General features: G+C 40.3%; 1 protein-coding gene across 2 annotated transcripts; it reads left to right on the forward strand.

Annotated features, from left to right (window-relative positions):
- The first annotated feature begins 2136 nt into the window (after positions 1-2136).
- Positions 2137-10326, forward strand: LOC311111278 (uncharacterized protein). Of its 2 annotated transcripts, XR_014610763.1 has the most exons (18): positions 2137-2353; positions 3480-3637; positions 3829-3959; positions 4047-4108; positions 4262-4362; positions 4534-4756; positions 5875-6032; positions 6223-6353; positions 6441-6502; positions 6656-6756; positions 6928-7150; positions 8279-8436; positions 8627-8757; positions 8845-8906; positions 9059-9159; positions 9330-9505; positions 9638-9863; positions 10198-10326. XR_014610763.1 is itself a non-coding variant. In XM_084153993.1 (17 exons), the coding sequence occupies exons 1-17, from the start codon at positions 2241-2243 to the stop codon at positions 9731-9733; spliced, it is 2187 nt and encodes a 728-aa protein (XP_084010119.1). In that variant the 5' UTR covers positions 2137-2240; the 3' UTR covers positions 9734-10326. The 2 variants fall into 2 exon arrangements, 1 of the variants encoding a protein (XP_084010119.1); XM_084153993.1 differs by having other exon boundaries at positions 9638-10326.
- The last annotated feature ends 10265 nt before the right edge of the window (positions 10327-20591 follow it).

Consider the following 20591-nt stretch of genomic DNA (forward strand, 5'->3'; position numbering starts at 1 on the left):
TTGTCAATCAAGGAACCTTTGAAGTGAAGAACCATGTATATCCGTGTTTGTGTCGTTAAATACTGATATTTTCATAAAGCATTCAAAATGTCAGCCTTTCTTTAGAAAATGTATTTGAGTACCTCAGTTGGTAGAAAGGCGCTATATAAATCCAATCTATTTTTATTAATGTGCTTGCTGAAGGCAAGACCACTAGATTTATTACATACTTTTTCTAATTATTTGATTCATTTAGCCTTTTTTAGCACCTAAACGCTTCAAGCTATGAACACGGAACCAACTTAGATTACTTGAGAAAATATTTTTTTGCATTAATACCTTTAGACGTACAACAATATTTAAATCAGCTCCCAATGCATTTCAACACCAAACCAACATTGATATTTTCAGACTGACCCAACTTAGATTGCTTTTATTCAGCTTTTTTATACTATTTATACTTGTTGAACTATAACCATTTTAAAGTTGCATAAAAGCTCCATAGGTTTTAATGAGAAATATTTGGTTACGCCACTTGTCTTGAACTATTTATGCTACAAAGACCAAACCAACGTTGAAATGTACAGACTGACCCATCTTGGATTGCTCGTCAAAAGCTTCACATTTTCTAAAACCTTTATAAACAATAATAATGAATTTGCATAAATTACCGTAACACTTTATGGATTCAGTGCCAATCATGGGAAGACAGTGGTAAACATTTTAAATGCTGCTGCTCCTTAACCATTTTAGCTACAAACTTTTAAAACAACTTTAACATTTTCAAAATGTTATAAACTATACTAATTCAAACAAGTATAAACTAACATATAATAACCTACCAACAATAATAATAACTCTTGAACCATTCAAGCTAGAGACACAAACCAACGTTGACATGTTCTGGCTATCCTATCCAATCTATCCATTTTTCCATCTGCCTACTTTCCCAACTATAACCATTCACTTCCATTACTACTGCAGTGACTACCACTACTATAACTTATTTCACAACCATAAATACTTTAAGACAAGCTAGCAAGAACACACATTTTCTTTAGGAAATTGACTTTTTCTTTATTATTATTTTCTCTTAGATTTGGCACAGTGATGTTTTTTGTTAGACTGATGTTCCAGCTCAACACACCAGTCCCCACTAAGGATGATGTCCTTGGTGTCGTCGACAAGCAACTGTATCTTCAATTCAACAATCAGACGAACACTCAAACCACCTTCCAGAATGGAACTTATATCAGTGAGTTTAATAAATTAGGCTTATATCATGAAGACATTTATTTCCACTCTATATATATTTTTTTATAGGTAAACGTTCAACTGCTTCCGCTATGTAAATACTTCTTGAATGTTTTCTAATGTTGAAACTCCTAAATTGTAGCAGTTCATGTTGTCTGTTGCTATAGTGACCATTGTTTTGTGTGCTCACAGAACTTACAGATACTTCATTTGCCGTCGATCTTGGTTTCAAAATAACCAATGTAACCATGGAGTCGCCAAGCAATAGCCTCACTTTCACCAATGAGACCTACAGCCAGATTGAGGATTCAATTAACAGCCTAGTAAGATACCTCTATACATAAGATACATCCATGGTCATGTTCAGGTCATGATAGTAATTGACAACTTGGTGTTTTGTCCCCTTTTAGCTCCATGATATTCTTTGTAAACCAGACGGCAAACAGTTTGACTTTCCCAAGCCCAACTTCACGTAAGTACAACGTCATGTCCGTGAACCAACCCAGCTTTCTCAACTGCACTCTTTAGAATGTCTGCAGATGTCATACAGCTGCTGTTTGTACAGCTAAACAGGATGGAGGGAATATGTTCAACTCTCACACAAAACCAATTTTTACGTCCACAGTACTGTTGGCACTCAAATCAGGGCAGACGTGATGTATGTATACAAAAAGGAAGACATCAACCTCCCTAGTGCTTTTCTAGAGGAAGTCTTAAAAGTCTCAGGTATGCTGCTTTTGTTGCTATTTCTGTTTGTTATTACGGTGAGTTATCAAACACCATGTCAAATATGCGTAATACTCAATCTCGAAAAAACACTTTCACATCTATGGTACTGTATATGACATATTACAAGTCTATAATCCCCCCTAAAATGTATTTTCATTTATATTCTAGGTCTCCTGCCAACCACTGTTGCCCCAACAACCACCACCACCACTGTGGCTTCTACTACGGCAATTAAAACTGCAGGTCCTACAACAACAACCACAATTGCTGCACCTACAATGACTACAACGGCAGCATCTACAAGTACAACCACAATTGTACTTCCTACCTTGACAACGACAACTGCAACTTTTACCTCAACTTCTATGGCTTCAGTGACAGCAACATCTAGGTAAGCAAGATAATTTAGTATAATTATTTTATGCAATTCAATTAACACTTTGTCAATCAAGGAACCTTTGAAGTGAAGAACCATGTATATCCGTGTTTGTGTCGTTAAATACTGATATTTTCATAAAGCATTCAAAATGTCAGCCTTTCTTTAGAAAATGTATTTGAGTACCTCAGTTGGTAGAAAGGCGCTATATAAATCCAATCTATTTTTATTAATGTGCTTGCTGAAGGCAAGACCACTAGATTTATTACATACTTTTTCTAATTATTTGATTCATTTAGCCTTTTTTAGCACCTAAACGCTTCAAGCTATGAACACGGAACCAACTTAGATTACTTGAGAAAATATTTTTTTGCATTAATACCTTTAGACGTACAACAATATTTAAATCAGCTCCCAATGCATTTCAACACCAAACCAACATTGATATTTTCAGACTGACCCAACTTAGATTGCTTTTATTCAGCTTTTTTATACTATTTATACTTGTTGAACTATAACCATTTTAAAGTTGCATAAAAGCTCCATAGGTTTTAATGAGAAATATTTGGTTACGCCACTTGTCTTGAACTATTTATGCTACAAAGACCAAACCAACGTTGAAATGTACAGACTGACCCATCTTGGATTGCTCGTCAAAAGCTTCACATTTTCTAAAACCTTTATAAACAATAATAATGAATTTGCATAAATTACCGTAACACTTTATGGATTCAGTGCCAATCATGGGAAGACAGTGGTAAACATTTTAAATGCTGCTGCTCCTTAACCATTTTAGCTACAAACTTTTAAAACAACTTTAACATTTTCAAAATGTTATAAACTATACTAATTCAAACAAGTATAAACTAGCATATAATAACCTACCAACAATAATAGTAACTATTGAACCATTCAAGCTAGAGACACAAACCAACGTTGACATGTTCTGGCTATCCTATCCAATCTATCAATTTTTACATCTGCATACTTTTCCCAACTATAACCAGTCACTTCCATTACTACTGCAGTGACTACCTCTACTATAACTTATTTCACAACCATAAATAATTTAAGACAAGGTAGCAAGAACACACATTTTCTTTAGGAAATTGACTTTTTCTTTATTATTATTTTCTCTTAGATTTGGCACAGTGATGTTTTTTGTTAGACTGATGTTCCAGCTCAACACACCAGTCCCCACTAAGGATGATGTCCTTGGTGTCGTCGACAAGCAACTGTATCTTCAATTCAACAATCAGACGAACACTCAAACCACCTTCCAGAATGGAACTTATATCAGTGAGTTTAATAAATTAGGCTTATATCATGAAGACATTTATTTCCACTCTATATATATTTTTTTATAGGTAAACGTTCAACTGCTTCCGCTATGTAAATACTTCTTGAATGTTTTCTAATGTTGAAACTCCTAAATTGTAGCAGTTCATGTTGTCTGTTGCTATAGTGACCATTGTTTTGTGTGCTCACAGAACTTACAGATACTTCATTTGCCGTCGATCTTGGTTTCAAAATAACCAATGTAACCATGGAGTCGCCAAGCAATAGCCTCACTTTCACCAATGAGACCTACAGCCAGATTGAGGATTCAATTAACAGCCTAGTAAGATACCTCTATACATAAGATACATCCATGGTCATGTTCAGGTCATGATAGTAATTGACAACTTGGTGTTTTGTCCCCTTTTAGCTCCATGATATTCTTTGTAAACCAGACGGCAAACAGTTTGACTTTCCCAAACCCAACTTCACGTAAGTACAACGTCATGTCCGTGAACCAACCCAGCTTTCTCAACTGCACTCTTTAGAATGTCTGCAGATGTCATACAGCTGCTGTTTGTACAGCTAAACAGGATGGAGGGAATATGTTCAACTCTCACACAAAACCAATTTTTACGTCCACAGTACTGTTGGCACTCAAATCAGGGCAGACGTGATGTATGTATACAAAAAGGAAGACATCAACCTCCCTAGTGCTTTTCTAGAGGAAGTCTTAAAAGTCTCAGGTATGCTGCTTTTGTTGCTATTTCTGTTTGTTATTACGGTGAGTTATCAAACACCATGTCAAATATGCGTAATACTCAATCTCGAAAAAACACTTTCACATCTATGGTACTGTAAATGACATATTACAAGTCTATAATCCCCCCTAAAATGTATTTTCATTTATATTCTAGGTCTCCTGCCAACCACTGTTGCCCCAACAACCACCACCACCACTGTGGCTTCTACTACGGCAATTAAAACTGCAGGTCCTACAACAACAACCACAATTGCTGCTCCTACAATGACTACAACTTCAGCATCTACAAGTACAACCACAATTGTACTTCCTACCTTGACAACGACAACTGCAACTTTTACCTCAACTTCTATGGCTTCAGTGACAGCAACATCTAGGTAAGCAAGATAATTTAGTATAATTATTTTATGCAATTCAATTAACACTTTGTCAATCAAGGAACCTTTGAAGTGAAGAACCATGTATATCCGTTTTTTTGTCGTTAAATACTAATATTTTCATAAAGCATTCAAAATGTCAGCCTTTCTTTAGAAAATGTATTTGAGTACCTCAGTTGGTAGAAAGGCGCTATATAAATCCAATCTATTTTTATTAATGTGCTTGCTGAAGGCAAGACCACTAGATTTATTACATACTTTTTCTAATTATTTGATTCATTTAGCCCGTTTTAGCTTCTAAACGCTTCAAGCTATGAACACGGAACCAACTGAGATTACTTGAGAAAATATTTTTTTGAATTAATATCTTTAGACGTACAACAATATTGAAATCAGCTCCCAATGCATTTCAACACCAAACCAACATTAATATTTTCAGACTAACCCAACTTAGATTGCTTTTATTCAGCTTTTTTATGCTATTTATACTTGTTGAACTATAACCATTTTAAAGTTGCATAAAAGCTCCATAGGCTGTAATGAGACATATTTGGTTACGCCTCTTCTCTTGAACTATTTATGCTACAAAGACCAAACCAACGTTGAAATGTACATACTGACCCATCTTAGATTGCTTTTCAAAAGCTTCACATTTTCTAAAACTGTAATGATATAATTTGCATAGATTGCCGTAACACTTTATGGATTCAATGCCAATCATGGGAATACAATGGTAAACATTTAAAATGCTGTTGCTCCTTAACAATTTTAGCTACAAACTTTTAAAACAACTTTAACACTTTCAAAATGTTATAAGCTATACTAATTCAAACAAGTATTACCTAGCATATAATAACCTACCAACAATAATAATAACTCTTGAACCATTCAAGCTAGAGACACAAACCAACGTTGACATGTTCTGGCTATCCTATCCAATCTATAAATTTTTCCATCTACCTACTTTTCCCAACTATAACCAGTCACTTCCATTACTACTGCAGTGACTACCACTACTATAACTTATTTCACAACCATAAATACTTTAAGACAAGCTAGCAAGAACACACATTTTCTTTAGGAAATTGACTTTTTTATTTATTATTATTTTCTCTTAGATTTGGCACAGTGATGTTTTTTGTTAGACTGATGTTCCAGCTCAACACACCAGTCCCCACTAAGGATGATGTCCTTGGTGTCGTCGACACGCAACTGTATCTTCAATTCAACAATCAGACGAACACTCAAACCACCTTCCAGAATGGAACTTATATCAGTGAGTTTAATAAATTAGGCTTATATCATGAAGACATTTATTTCCACTCAATATTTTTTTTATATAGGTAAACGTTCAACTGCTTCCGCTATGTAAATACTTCTTGAATGTTTTCTAATGTTGAAACTCCTAAATTGTAGCAGTTCATGTTGTCTGTTGCTATAGTGACCATTGTTTTGTGTGCTCACAGAACTTACAGATACTTCATTTGCCGTCGATCTTGGTTTCAAAATAACCAATGTAACCATGGAGTCGCCAAGCAATAGCCTCACTTTCACCAATGAGACCTACAGCCAGATAGAGGATTCAATTAACAGCCTAGTAAGATACCTCTATACATAAGATACATCCATGGTCATGTTCAGGTCATGATAGTAATTGACAACTTGGTGTTTTGTCCCCTTTTAGCTCCATGATATTCTTTGTAAACCAGACGGCAAACAGTTTGACTTTCCCAAACCCAACTTCACGTAAGTACAACGTCATGTCCGTGAACCAACCCAGCTTTCTCAACTGCACTCTTTAGAATGTCGGCAGATGTCATAAAGCTGCTGTTTGTACAGCTAAACAGGATGGAGGGAACATGTTCAACTCTCACACAAAACCAATTTTTACGTCCACAGTACTGTTGGCACTCAAATCAGGGCAGACGTGATGTATGTATACAAAAAGGAAGACATCAACCTCCCTAGTGCTTTTCTAGATGAAGTCTTAAAAGTCTCAGGTATGCTGCTTTTGTTGCTATTTCTGTTTGTTACTACGGTGAGTTATCAAACACCATGTCAAATATGCGTAATATTCAATCTCGAAAAAACACTTTCACATCTATGGTACTGTATATGCATTATTACAAGTCTATAATCCCCCCTAAAATGTATTTTCATTTATATTCTAGGTCTCCTGCCAACCACTGTTGCCCCAACAACCACCACCACCACTGTGGCTTCTACTACGGCAATTAAAACTGCAGGTCCTACATCAACAACCACAACTGCTGCTCCTACAATGACTACAACTGCAGCTTCTACAAGTACAACCACAATTGTACTTCCTACCTTGACAACGACAACTGCAACTTTTACCTCAACTTCTATGGCTTCAGTGACATCAACAACTAGGTAAGCAAGATAATTTAGTATAATTATTTTATGCAATTCAATTAACACTTTGTCAATTAAGGAACCTTTGAAGCGAAGAACCATGTATATCCGTGTTTGTGTCGTTAAATACTGATATTTTCATAAAGCATTCAAAATGTCAGCCTTTCTTTAGAAAATGTATTTGAGTACCTCAGTTGGTAGAAAGGCGCTATATAAATCCAATCTATTTTTATTAGTGTGTTTGCTGAAGGCAAGACCACTAGATTTATTACATACTTTTTCTAATTATTTGATTCATTTAGCCTTTTTTAGCACCTAAACGCTTCAAGCTATGAACACGGAACCAACTTAGATTACTTGAGAAAATATTTTTTTGCATTAATACCTTTAGACGTACAACAATATTTAAATCAGCTCCCAATGCATTTCAACACCAAACCAACATTGATATTTTCAGACTGACCCAACTTAGATTGCTTTTATTCAGCTTTTTTATACTATTTATACTTGTTGAACTATAACCATTTTAAAGTTGCATAAAAGCTCCATAGGTTTTAATGAGAAATATTTGGTTACGCCACTTGTCTTGAACTATTTATGCTACAAAGACCAAACCAACATTGAAATGTACAGACTGACCCATCTTAGATTGCTTGTCAAAAGCTTCACATTTTCTAAAACCTTTATAAACTGTAATGATATAATTTGCATAAATTACCGTAACACTTTATGGATTCAATGCCAATCATGGGAACACAGTGGTAAACATTTAAAATGCTGCTGCTCCTTAACCATTTTAGCTACAAACTTTTAAAACAACTTTAACATTTTCAAAACGTTATAAACTATACTAATTCAAACAAGTATAAACTAGCATATAATAACCTACCAACAATAATAGTAACTCTTGAACCATTCAAGCTAGAGACACAAACCAACGTTGACATGTTCTGGCTATCCTATCCAATCTATCAATTTTTTTATCTACCTACTTTTCCCAACTATAACCAGTCACTTCCATTACTACAGCAGTGACTACCACTACTATAACTTATTTCACAAACATAAATACCTTAAGACAAGCTAGCAAGAACACACATTTTCTTTAGGAAATTTACTTCTCTATTTATTATTATTTTCTCTTAGATTTGGAACAGTGGTGGTTTTTGTTAGACTGATGTTCCAGCTCAACACACCAGTCCCCACTGAGGATGATGTCCTTGGTGCCTTCAACAAGCAACTGTATCATCAATTCAACAATCAGACAAACACTCAAACCACCTTCCAGAATGGAACTTATATCAGTGAGTTCAACAAATTAGGCTTATATCATAAATACATTTATTTCCACTCTACAAAATGTTTTATAGATAAAAACATTAAACTGCTTCCGCTATGTAAATACTTCTTGAATGTTTTTTAATTTTGAAACTCCTAAATTGTAGCAATTCATTTTGTCTGTTGCTATAGTTACAATTATTTGTGTGCTCACAGAACTTACAGATACTTCATTTGCCATCGATCTTGGTTTCAAAATAACCAATGTAACCATGGAGTCGCGAAGTAACAGAATCACATTCACCAGTGAGACCTACAGCCAGATACAGGATTCAATTAACAGCCTAGTAAGATACTTTTATACATAAGATACATCCATGGTCATCTTCAGGTCATGATAGTAATTGACAACTTGGTGTTTTCTCCCCTTTTAGCTCCGTGCTATTCTTTGTAAACCAGACAGCAAACAGTTTGACTTTCCCAAGCCCGACTTCACGTAAGTACAACGTCATGTCCGTGAACCAACCCAGCTTTCTCAACTCACTCTTTGGAATGTCTGCAGATGTCATACAGCTGCTGTTTGTACAGCTAAACAGGATGGAGGGAACATGTTCAACTCTCACACAAAACCAATTTTTACGTCCACAGTACTGTTGGCACTCAAATCAGGGCAGACGTGATGTATTTATACAAAGAGGGAGAAATCAACCTCCCTAGTGCTATTCTAGAGGAAGTCTTAAAAGTCTCAGGTATGCTGCTTTTGTTGCTATTTCTGTTTTTTATTACAATGAGTTATCAAACACCATATAAAATATGTGTAATACTCAATCTCAAAAAAACACGTTCACATCTGTGGTACTGTATATGACATATTACACGTTTATAATCACTCTTAAATGTATTTTCATTTATATTCTAGGTCTCCTGACAACCACTGTTGCCCCAACAACTACCAGCACCACACCACTGCCTACCGTTTTGCTGACCACTCCTTTCAATACCACAAGTGGTGGAGGTTTTCCTGGCTGGGCTCTGGCCATTATCATCCCTTGTGGCATCGCTATCATTCTGGTACCCCTGTGGATCCTGCTTTGTGTACGTATAGGCTTGTGTTCACTTGTGTACTCTGAAAATACTCTACAAAGTATATTATCAAATAAGCTGTTCAATCTCTGCAATGATATTGATTTAACATGTGAATCATACTTCCCCATCTTTGTTTTGTAGTGCATGCTGTGTGGCTGCTGTGCAGCTGTAAGGAGACGCTGTCACAGACGTAGATCTTACAATGTACAGTACACCACCAGAAACGGCCTCTTCTGAGGTGACAACACTAACATCTGTGGGCAACTGTCATCACAAGAACAGCCAATCATCTATATCTGCTAATCACGGGACTTTAATGCATGGAAAATCACTTGTGACTACACACCATTGCATCTGAGAAGATCAAGTGAGGACTTCCATATATTTTTATCATAAAAAGAAAATTGATAATAGGCCACATGTTTTTTGTGCAATGTACTACTTTTTATATAATGCATCTGGTTGTTAATCAACGTTACAGCTGAGCTGAACAAAGTATGTTTATATATTTATTAACTATGTCATGTGTGGTTTCAAGCTGTGCTGTCCACTGACTAAAACGGTTATCACTTATTTATTTAATGTATAATAAGCTTCATTACAATAATATTTATTGTTGTTTTGTTATTTCCTCTCTTGATTAACTATGAACTAATTTATTTTAAAATCTGCAATACAGTACTTGTTACTTCATCTTACAGTTTGACAACTGAATGGGTTTGACTGCATGGTGATTACAGACAACACATCTACACATCAAAAGTAGTCGAAATTGTCCGACCTGGCACCTTAAAGATCTATGCAAACCTTATTAAAGACCCAGTGCAGTCAAAAATGTGATGTTCCTGTGTTTTGTATACAGTTCCTTCACAGTGTTACAACCTGAATTTGAAATGGATTCTATTTAGATTTTGTGACACTGGCCTACACATAATACCCGATAATGTCAAAGTGGTATTATGTTTTTAGAATTTTTTACAAATTATAAAAAAAAAGTAAATAAGTATTCAACCCCTTTGTTATGGCAAGCTTAAATAAGTTCACATAACAAGTCACATAATAAGTTGCATGGACTCTGTGTGCAACAATAGTATTTTGGAACGACTACCTCATCTCTGTACCCCACACATACAATTATCTGTAAAGTCCCTCAGTCGAGCAGTGCATTTCAAACACAGATTCAACCACAAAGATCAGGGAAGTTTTCCAATGCCTCGCAAAGAAGGGCACCTATTGGTAGATTAATTTTTTTTTTTTAAAGCAGACATTGAATAGCCCTTTGAGCATGGTTAAGTTATCAATTACACTTTATATGGTGTATCAATGCTGCACCCAGTCATTACAAAGATACGGGCATCCTTCCTAACTCAGTTGCCAGAGAGGAAGAAAACCGCTTAGGAATTTCACCATGAGGCCAATGGTGACTTTAAAACAGTTACAAAGTTTAATGGCTGTGATAGGAGAAAACATAGGATGGACCAACAACATTGTACTTACTCCACAATACTAACTGAACTTGTGATGAGGTGGTGTTGAAGGAGTCAGGCACAGGAGGCAAAATCACAGAATAACAGGCTTTAATCCGCAAAAATACAGGGTTACACACTCCAGGGCACAAAACAGGTGCACTGGAAAATACAAGGCACATAGGAAAATACTGCAGTCGAACAAAATACACGAGATCCACCGCGCTTCACTAACCTTCACAGTAAACAATCACCCACAAGGACAAGGGGGCAGAGGGAACACTTATACACGGACTAATTAGGGGATTAGAACCAGGTGTGTGTGATAACGAGACAAGACAATTGTGGTGATGATTGTGGTGATGATGTTGTCAGAAGGCCAACGCTGAACTTCTGACAACACACGACGCGCTGGAGATGAACGTGGGCAGCGTCCCACGTCTCCTCCGCGCGCCGAAACCAGTCATCCACCGCAGGAGCCTCGGTCTGGCTCTGGTCCCACGGTGCCAGAACCGGTTGGTAACCTAAAACACATTGGAATGGTGTTAGGTTAGTAGAGGAGTGGCGGAGAGAGTTCTAGGCATATTCTGCCCATGGCAAGAACACCGACCCCTGCATTGATTCAATCACTGAAGGAATGAGGGGGAGAGGATGACTAAATCTTATCGTCTCCCTGTTCAGTGGTCGATAATCAATGCAGGGGCGCAGCCCTCCGTCGTTCTTCTTCACAAAGAAGAAACTTGAGGAGGCGGGTGAAGTGGAGGGACGTATATACCCCTGGCGCAGGGACTCGGTGACATATGTTTCCATAGCCACTGTTTCAGCCTGTGACAGGGGGTATATATGACTCTTGGGAGGTACAGCGTCTACCCGGAGGTTTATCGCGCAAACCCCCGCCCGATGAGGTGGTAATTTAGTCCCCTGCGTTTTAGAGAACGCTTGCGCCAGATCGAGGTATTCAGGGGGAATGCGCACGGTGGAGGTACTGTCTGGACTTTCCACCGTGGTTGCACCAACGGAAACATCTAGCCACCTACCCTGACACTCTCGTGAGAGCCCTCTGCGGCCATGAGAAGGTGGGGTTGTGGAGTGCTAGCCACAGGATACCTAATACCACAGGGAAAGCAGGAGATTCAATAATCGAAAAAATAACCTGCTCACAATGATATATGTTCTGAACTTTGTCATGTATTTCTATGTTTTATGTGGACCCCAGGAAGAGTAGCTTCTGAATGTGCAGTAGCTAATGGGGATCCTTATAAACTAAACCAAGAAGACTGTGAATGTTCCTGAGTGGCCGAGTTACAGTTTTGACTTAAATCTGCTTGAAAATCCATGGCAAGACCTGAAAATGGTTGTCTAGCAATTATCAACTACACATTTGACAGAGCTTGAAGAATTTTGAAAAGAATCATGGGCAAATGTTGCACAATCCAGGTGTGGAAAGCTCTTAGATTTACCCAAGACTCACAGCTGTATTCACTGCTGCCAAAGGTGATTCTAATGTATTGACTCAGTGGGTTGAATACTTATGTAATCAAGATATATTAGTGTTTTATTTTTCATATTTTATTTTACAAATGTTAGAATTTTTCTTCCACTTTTACCATATAGAGTAGATATTTGACAAGAAATGTAAATTAAATCCATTTTAATCCCAACATGTAACACAACAAAATGTGGAAAAGTCAAGGGGTGTTAATAGTTTCTGAAGGCACTGTATATTTCAACACTATGAGGTTGATATGCAAAAAAAACGATATCTCTAGCTTAAATTGACATATTTTGATGGCCATTATTTTGTAATGTAACTTATATTGACGCACTGACTCTATGGTTAACTATTTAGCAGTCTTATAGCTTGGGGGTAGAAGCTGTTCAGGGTCCGGTTGGTTCCAGACTTTGTGCATCGGTACCGCTTGCCATCAGGTAGAAAAGAAAATAGTCTATGACTTGGGTGGCTGGAATCTTTGACCATTTTTAGGGCCTTCCGCTGTTCTGACACCGCATTTTATAGAGGTCCTGGATGGATGGGAGCTCGGCCCCAGTGATGTACTGGGCCGTACCCACTACGCTTTGTAGCGCCTTGTTGTCGGATGCCAAGCAGGTGCCATACCAAGCGGTGATGCAGCCAGTCAAAATGCTCTCAATGGTGCAGCTGTAGAACCTTTTGAGGATCTGAGGGCATATGCCAAATCTTTTCAGCCTTTTGAGGCGGAAGAGGCATTGCTGTGCCATCTTCACGACTGTATTGGTGTGTGTGGACCATGTTAATTCTTTAGTGATATGGACACTGAGTAACTTGAAGCTCTCGACCTGCTCCACTACAGCCCTGTCGATGTGGATGGGGGCATGCTCGGCCCTCCGTTTCCTGTAGTCCACGATCAGCACCTTTGTCTTGCTGAAGTTGAGGGAGAGGTTGTTGTCCTGGCACCACACTGCCAAATCACTGACCTCCTCTTTATAGGCAGTCTCATTGTCTTCAGTGATCAGGTACTAATTGCTAAAAAATATACAAAAAGGACCGAGGTAAGAATCTCTTTAAAGCTTTAAAGTAAAAAAAAACTGTGGCTCTGCCACTTGGTAAATAGCTGAAAGATGAGGGAAATGTAACCCCTCTCATAGACATTTCGTCTAGTGCAAGGACTGACAGTCCAAAGACGAAAATGATAGTTTTAACTGGTTTAAGCTATCCATTATTTACAAACAATGGAGTAAAACAGGGTTCATTTGATTGAGTGTAATGAAGACAATAGTGAGTATTGCAGAATTTTTATAACAATTGATGCAAAACTATATCATAATATATATATATATATATATATATATATATATATATATATATATATATATATATATATAAAATCATAGCATTGCAACCTCATCATCCTTTGAAGACGAGGAGGCATGTCATTCAGATTTTTTTGAGAGATTGAAATAAGGGGTTTCTGGTCCGTTTCTAGATTCACCTTTGGTAAGCCATAAATGTAACAGTGAAACTTCTCACAACTAACGACCAACCCTAGGCACTCCTTTTCTATTTGAGCATAACGCTTCTCAGCATCAGTCAAAGAATGGGCCGCATAAGCCACAAGCTTCCACATACCTTGATGCTCCTGAAGCAGCACTGCTCCAATGCCTTCTTTTGGAGGCGTCCGTGGACACCTTAGTAGGCCTGTCAGGTTTGAAAAAGGTTAGCACATGTTATTTTCATCGTTCCACTCTCTTTCATGTTCTCTGTTCCATGATAACTTTGTCTTGTCCTGAAGGAGTGTCCTTAAGTTCACTGTTTTAGCTGAGAGGTTTGGTACAAACATCCCCAAATAATTGACCATACCCAAAACACTCTGAATGCCTTTCCTATCTGTGGGATTTGCCAACTCCCTCACTGCTTTGACCTTGGCATGATCAGGCTGCACACTCTCTGAGGACAGTTTATCCCTCAAAAATGTGATTTCCTTAACACAGAACTGACATTTAGCCTGATTTAGCTTCAAACCATGCTTCTGAACCCTCTGCAGTCTTTTCCAGCCGCTCATTGTGTTCTTGCATAGTGGACCCCAAGATCATCCAAATTCCCTCTAACCCCTCAAAAACACTTTCCATGGCCTTGTGAAAGAGCTCAGGGGCAGAACTTATGACAAAAGGTAACCTCTTAAAGGAATATCTTCCAAAAGGAGTATTGACTGTACACAGTTTGGTGCTGGCTGCATCCAACCTCACCTGCCAGAATCCATTTGAAGCATCCTATCTCCTCCCTCTTAGGAATCTGAAAATGCTCCCTTTTGATACATTTATTAAGGTCGTTGGGGTCCATACAGACTCTCAGATCTCCATTCCTTTTCCGCACACACACACCATGGAATTGACCCAGTTTGTTGGCTCCTCTGTTTTCACGAGCACATTGAGTTTCCCCATTATTCCCAACTCCTTCTTTAGATCCTTCCATAGTGGCACTAGAACTCTGCGTGGTGCATGAATCACTGGCTTGGCATTCTCTGTGAGAGTAATAGAGTGAATGAGAGGCAATGCCACGAATCCTGTGAACACATCAGAATATCTTTGAGCAATCTCCTCACCATTTTGATTACTTGTCACCCGTTGAACACTGTGCAGCCAGTCAAAGTCAATAATGGTGTGCACTCGCTTAACCAGTCCCAACGACTCACATGCTGTATCCCCCAAAAGAGAATCATGCCCCTCTGGTACAATCAAAACATAAGTGTGTGGCTTCTTGTTTTCCCCTTTACAGTTAGCTGACACAAACCTTTAGCCTCAATTGCCTGGCCATTGTACGCTTTGAGAGCCACAGCCTTTTGCATGATGGCTGGCTTGTGCTTTAGCTCATGAAAATCCCTCATATTGATCAGGTTGGCTTTAGCCCCTGTATCCAGCTTTAAGGTCAACATTGTACCATTGACCACGAGTGGTACAACCCAATGGTCACTAGCTCCAGTATGGACCTGTGATGGTTCTTGCCCATCCTCCATGCAATCCACAGTACCCACAAACAAATCACTTTGTTCATTCTCCTCCATTTCAATGGTGTGAACATTCTGTCTCCCATACTTGTCCTTTGCAAAACACATTTTTACCCTTGCACTTGTAGCAACATTTTCCAAAAGCAGGGCACTTCCTGGCCTGGTGCATGGTGCCACTCCTATTACACTCATATTGGTTGTGACTCCTTGGGTCAAAGTCATATTGCTTGTGTCTCCTTTGCTCATAGCGCCACCTTGTGTCTTTGTCTACAAAATTCACTGCTGTATTTTCCACCTCCATAGCAGTGTTTGCTGGTGTGGAACTAAAAGTTTTAATATGCAATTGTGCCAGGCCATTCGCCTGACATATTTTTACTGCAGTGTCCAAATGTAACTCATTTTCCCGCAGACATTTTTCTCTAACTCTGGAGTCATTTATACCAAACACAATCTGATCTCGAAGCATAAAGGAGGTTAGGTCTATAAAATTACACGTCTGTGCTTTTAATTTCAAATCTGTAAGAAAGACGCCAAACTTTTCACCTTGCAGTTTTATACGACAACGAAACACACAACGTTCATATGTCTCGTTCTTCTTAGGTAAACAATATATATCAAACTGACCCAGTACCTCCGCAAACTCGTCTTCATCCTCCTCATTTGGAAACGTGAAGGTATTGAAGATATCGATTGCCTGTGGTCCCGCTACAGTAAGAAAGAGAGCAACCATATGTTCATCCATTTACGTTACATTTACGTCATTTAGCAGACGCTCTTATCCAGAGCGACTTACAATTTGGTGCATTCACCTTATAGCCAGTGGGAAAACCACTTTATAATATGTTTTTTTTTTAATGTTTTTTTTTTGGGGGGGGGGTAAGGGGGGGTAGAAGGATTACTTTATCCTATCCCAGGTATTCCTTAAAGAGGTGGGGTTTCAATTGTCTCCGGAAGGTGGTGAGTGACTCCGCTGTCCTGGCGTCGTGAGGGAGTTTGTTCCACCATTGGGGTGCCAGAGCAGCGAACAGTTTTGACTGGGCTGAGCGGGAACTGTGCTTCCGCAGAGGTAGGGGGGCCAGCAGGCCAGAGGTGGATGAACGCAATGCCCTCGTTTGGGTGTAGGGACTGATCAGAGCCTGAAGGTACGGAGGTGCCGTTCCCCTCACAGCTCCGTAGGCAAGCACCATGGTCTTGTAGCAGATGCGAGCTTCAACTGGAAGCCAGTGGAGTGTATGGAGGAGCGGGGTGACGTGAGAGAACTTGGGAAGGTTGAACACCAGACGGGCTGCGGCATTCTGGATGAGTTGTAGGGGTTTAATGGCACAGGCAGGGAGCCCAGCCAACAGCGAGTTGCAGTAATCCAGACGGGAGATGACAAGTGCCTGGATTAGGACCTGTGTCACTTTCTGTGTAAGGCAGGGTCGTACTCTCCGAATGTTGTAGAGCATGAACCTACAGGATCGGGTCACCGCCTTGATGTTAGCGGAGAACGACAGGGTGTTGTCCAGGGTCACGCCAAGGCTCATCGCACTCTGGGAGGAGGACACAACGGAGTTGTCAACCGTGATGGCGAGATCATGGAACGGGCAGTCCTTCCCCGGGAGGAAGAGCAGCTCCGTCATGCTGAGGTTCAGCTTGAGGTGGTGATCCGTCATCCACACTGATATGTCTGCCAGACATGCAAATAATGCGATTCGCCACCTGGTCATCAGAAGGGGGAAAGGAGAAGATTAGTTGTGTGTCGTCTGCGTAACAATGATAGGAGAGGCCATGTGAGGATATGACAGAGCCAAGTGACTTGGTGTATAGCGAGAATAGGAGAGGGCCTAGAACGGAGCCCTGGGGGACACCAGTGGTGAGAGCACGTGGTGCGGAGACAGATTCTCGCCACGCCACTTGGTAGGAGCGACCGGTCAGGTAGGACGCAATCCAAGAGTGAGCCACGCCGGAGATGCCCAACTCGGAGAGGGTGGAGAGGAGGTGAGGTAAGGGAGAAGGTCACCGGATATGGTCTGGAGAAGAGAGGAGGGGATAGGGTCAAGCGTGCAGGTTATTGGGTGGCCGACCGTCACAAGTCGCAAGATTTCATCTGGAGAGAGAGGGGAGAAAGAAGTCAAAGCATAGGGTAGGGCAGTGTGAGCAGGACCAGCAGTGTCATTTGACTTAACAAACGAGGATCGGATGTCGTCAACCTTCTTTTCAAAATGGTTGTCGAAGTCATCCACAGAGAGGGAGGAGGGGGGGGGGGGGGGGGAGGATTCAGCAGGGAGGAGAAGGTGGCAAAGAGCTTCCTAGGGTTAGAGGCAGATGCTTGGAATTTAGAGTGGTAGAAAGTGGCTTTAGCAGCAGAAACAGATGAAGAAAATGTAGAGAGGAGGGAGTGAAAAGATGCCAGGTCCGCAGGGAGTCTAGTTTTCCTCCATTTCCGCTCGGCTGCCCGGAGCCCTGTTCTGTGAGCTCGCAATGAGTCGTCAAGCCACGGAGCAGGAGGGGAGGACCGAGCCGGCCGGGAGGATAGGGGACATAGAGAGTCAAAGGATGCAGAAAGGGAGGAGAGGAGAGTTGAGGAGGCAGAATCAGGAGATTGGAGGGAGAAGGATTGAGCAGAGGGAAGAGATGATAGGATGGAAGAGGAGAGAGTAGCGGGAGAGAGAGAGTGAAGGTTGCGACAGCGCATTACCATCTGAGTAGGGGCAGAGTGAGTAGTGTTGGAGGAGAGCGAGAGAGAAAAGGACACAAAGTAGTGGTCGGAGACATGGAGGGGAGTTGCAGTGAGATTAGTAGAAGAACAGCATCTAGTAAAGATGAGGTCAAGCGTATTGCCTGCCTTGTGAGTAGGGGGGGGGGGGGGGGGGTGAGAGGGTGAGGTCAAAAGAGGAGAGGAGTGGAAAGAAGGAGACAGAGAGAAATGAGTCAAAGGTAGACGTAGGGAGGTTGAAGTCACCCAGAACTGTGAGGGGTGAGCCATCCTCAGGAAAGGAACTTATCAAGGCGTCAAGCTCATTGATGAACTCTCCAAGGGAACCTGGAGGGCGATAAATGACAAGGATGTTAAGCTTGAATGGGCTAGTGACTGTGACAGCATGGAATTCAAATGAGGAGATAGACAGATGGGTCAGGGGAAAAAGAGAGAATGTCCACTTGGGAGAGATGAGGATTCCTGTGCCACCACCCCGCTGACCAGATGCTCTCGGGGTATGCGAGAACATATGGTCAGACGAGGAGAGAGCAGTAGGAGTAGCAGTGTTTTCAGTGGTAATCCATGTTTCCGTCAGCGCCAAGAAGTCGAGGGACTGGAGAGTAGCATAGGCAATCATCCGGCTCCTTTGTAACTCCAATAGCAGACATATACAGCAAAAACTGCTGCAGAAATGATTTCCAATTCGCGTCCACATTCCAATCCAGGCTCAAAGCCTTTGGTGGCTTGATAACATCCATAAACTCCCACATTCACAGACAAAACATGATTTTCACTCATGGTACCAAGTATTACTTAGTGGGTCACAGCGAGCAAGCACACCCAACACCATCAATCATAGTAAACAAGTTCTAATGTTATTCTTCATCTTCAGTGGGGTTTATCGGCGGTTGGCATCCAACGTTATGGTACATTACCGCCACCTACTGTACTGGAGTGTGGGCCTGAGACAGAGAGAAACTAAATCCTACCTGCCAGCCCCGTTGCTCTTTAAAAAGATAACAAAATATTTGAGACTATATCTAATGACGTTCTACTCAATATACTCTTTAAACTAATTTCCTGTATCCCCTTCTCCCTCATACTAGATCTCATCCTCTCTCTTTCCCTCTGATACTGCCCACGCTGCAGCAATACATGCTCCACGGTCTCTGTTTCATAACAATAATCACACTTTCCTGTTGGATGCTTTCCTATCACATGTAATGTCTTATTCAACTGGCTGTGTCCGACCCTTAATCTTGTAAAAAAAGCCTCCTCTCTTCTGTCCCTTCCTGCCATCCTCCCCTCCCCTTCCTCTGTACATGAAATAAATGCCTTCCCTTATTATCTCTATTCCACTGCTCCTGCCATCTCTGCACCATCACTGAATATATCAGGCCTTTTGCCTCTGCCTTGCTCATTGAAACTACAACATCAACATCCCCACTACTAAGTGCTTGTTCAGCCAGTACATAAAACTGCCTCGTTCCCAAGTAAATCTTATCTGAAAACCCATCTGCTTAATCCTGCCATGGGTTTGTAGCACCTCATAAAGCAGGTCTTGTCTGCTACGTGAGCTAAAGGACTGGAGACTCATTAACACTGCACATGAATCAGAGCAAATAACTACTCTGTCTTGTTTGACTTCCTCTATCCACTGCAAGGCCATCAGTATGGCCTTTTAATGTAATTCCGCCATTGCCACCATATATACCACAGGTGTTGTAAAAGAGTGTCATAAACAATCACTCACAACCTCATCAATACAGATAACGTCATCATGTAGGTCGGCTCTGGCCCAACCCATTGATTTCTGGGAGCAATCAGAACGGTCAGAATGTGTTTGCATTCTAGAAATCATCAGGGACTGAGGCATTTCCAGACTCATAGAGGAGAAGGAACGTCAGTTGGCCAGAACGATGTGGATGGGTAACCAGGCTATAGCTTACGATGCTCCAAGGTCTGAGATATCCGAGACTATGTCATCTCAGGTTTTGTTGAATGTTAAATGTCATATTACTCCGTGAATAGGTTGGGCAATATGAGCCTTACAAACTAAAGCTGTCACACCCTAAAAAATTACACCCTAAAAAAATAAACATGTTCTCTTCGCCTAGCAAGCATAACTGAATTGCACACACATTACATCCATGGCAACGTTCCTTATTAGCCAAGAAGGCTCTGCTTTGAACAATTAGACAAGTTGAGTCAGCCATCCCCCTCAGGGAGCATGTACAAGTTCAGAAGTGATACATGTTGCTGGTTAGAAACAAGTTGCACAAAATCATTTGTTTTTAGATCAACTGATTGTATTGATCACTTTTGGGCATAGTGCCCAGCTAAAGGGCACAACCTTGAAAAGCTACTGCTCCATTTTTGCAACCCTTTACTACTCCTGGGTTATTATAATGATAAAAATAACAACATTTCATTTTTAGAACGCATTTCCCAAGTTCAATGCACATAAG

The sequence above is a fragment of the Coregonus lavaretus genome (assembly GCF_964263955.1).
Source record: "Coregonus lavaretus genome assembly, chromosome: 3".
NCBI classification, from domain to species: Eukaryota; Metazoa; Chordata; class Actinopteri; order Salmoniformes; family Salmonidae; genus Coregonus; species Coregonus lavaretus.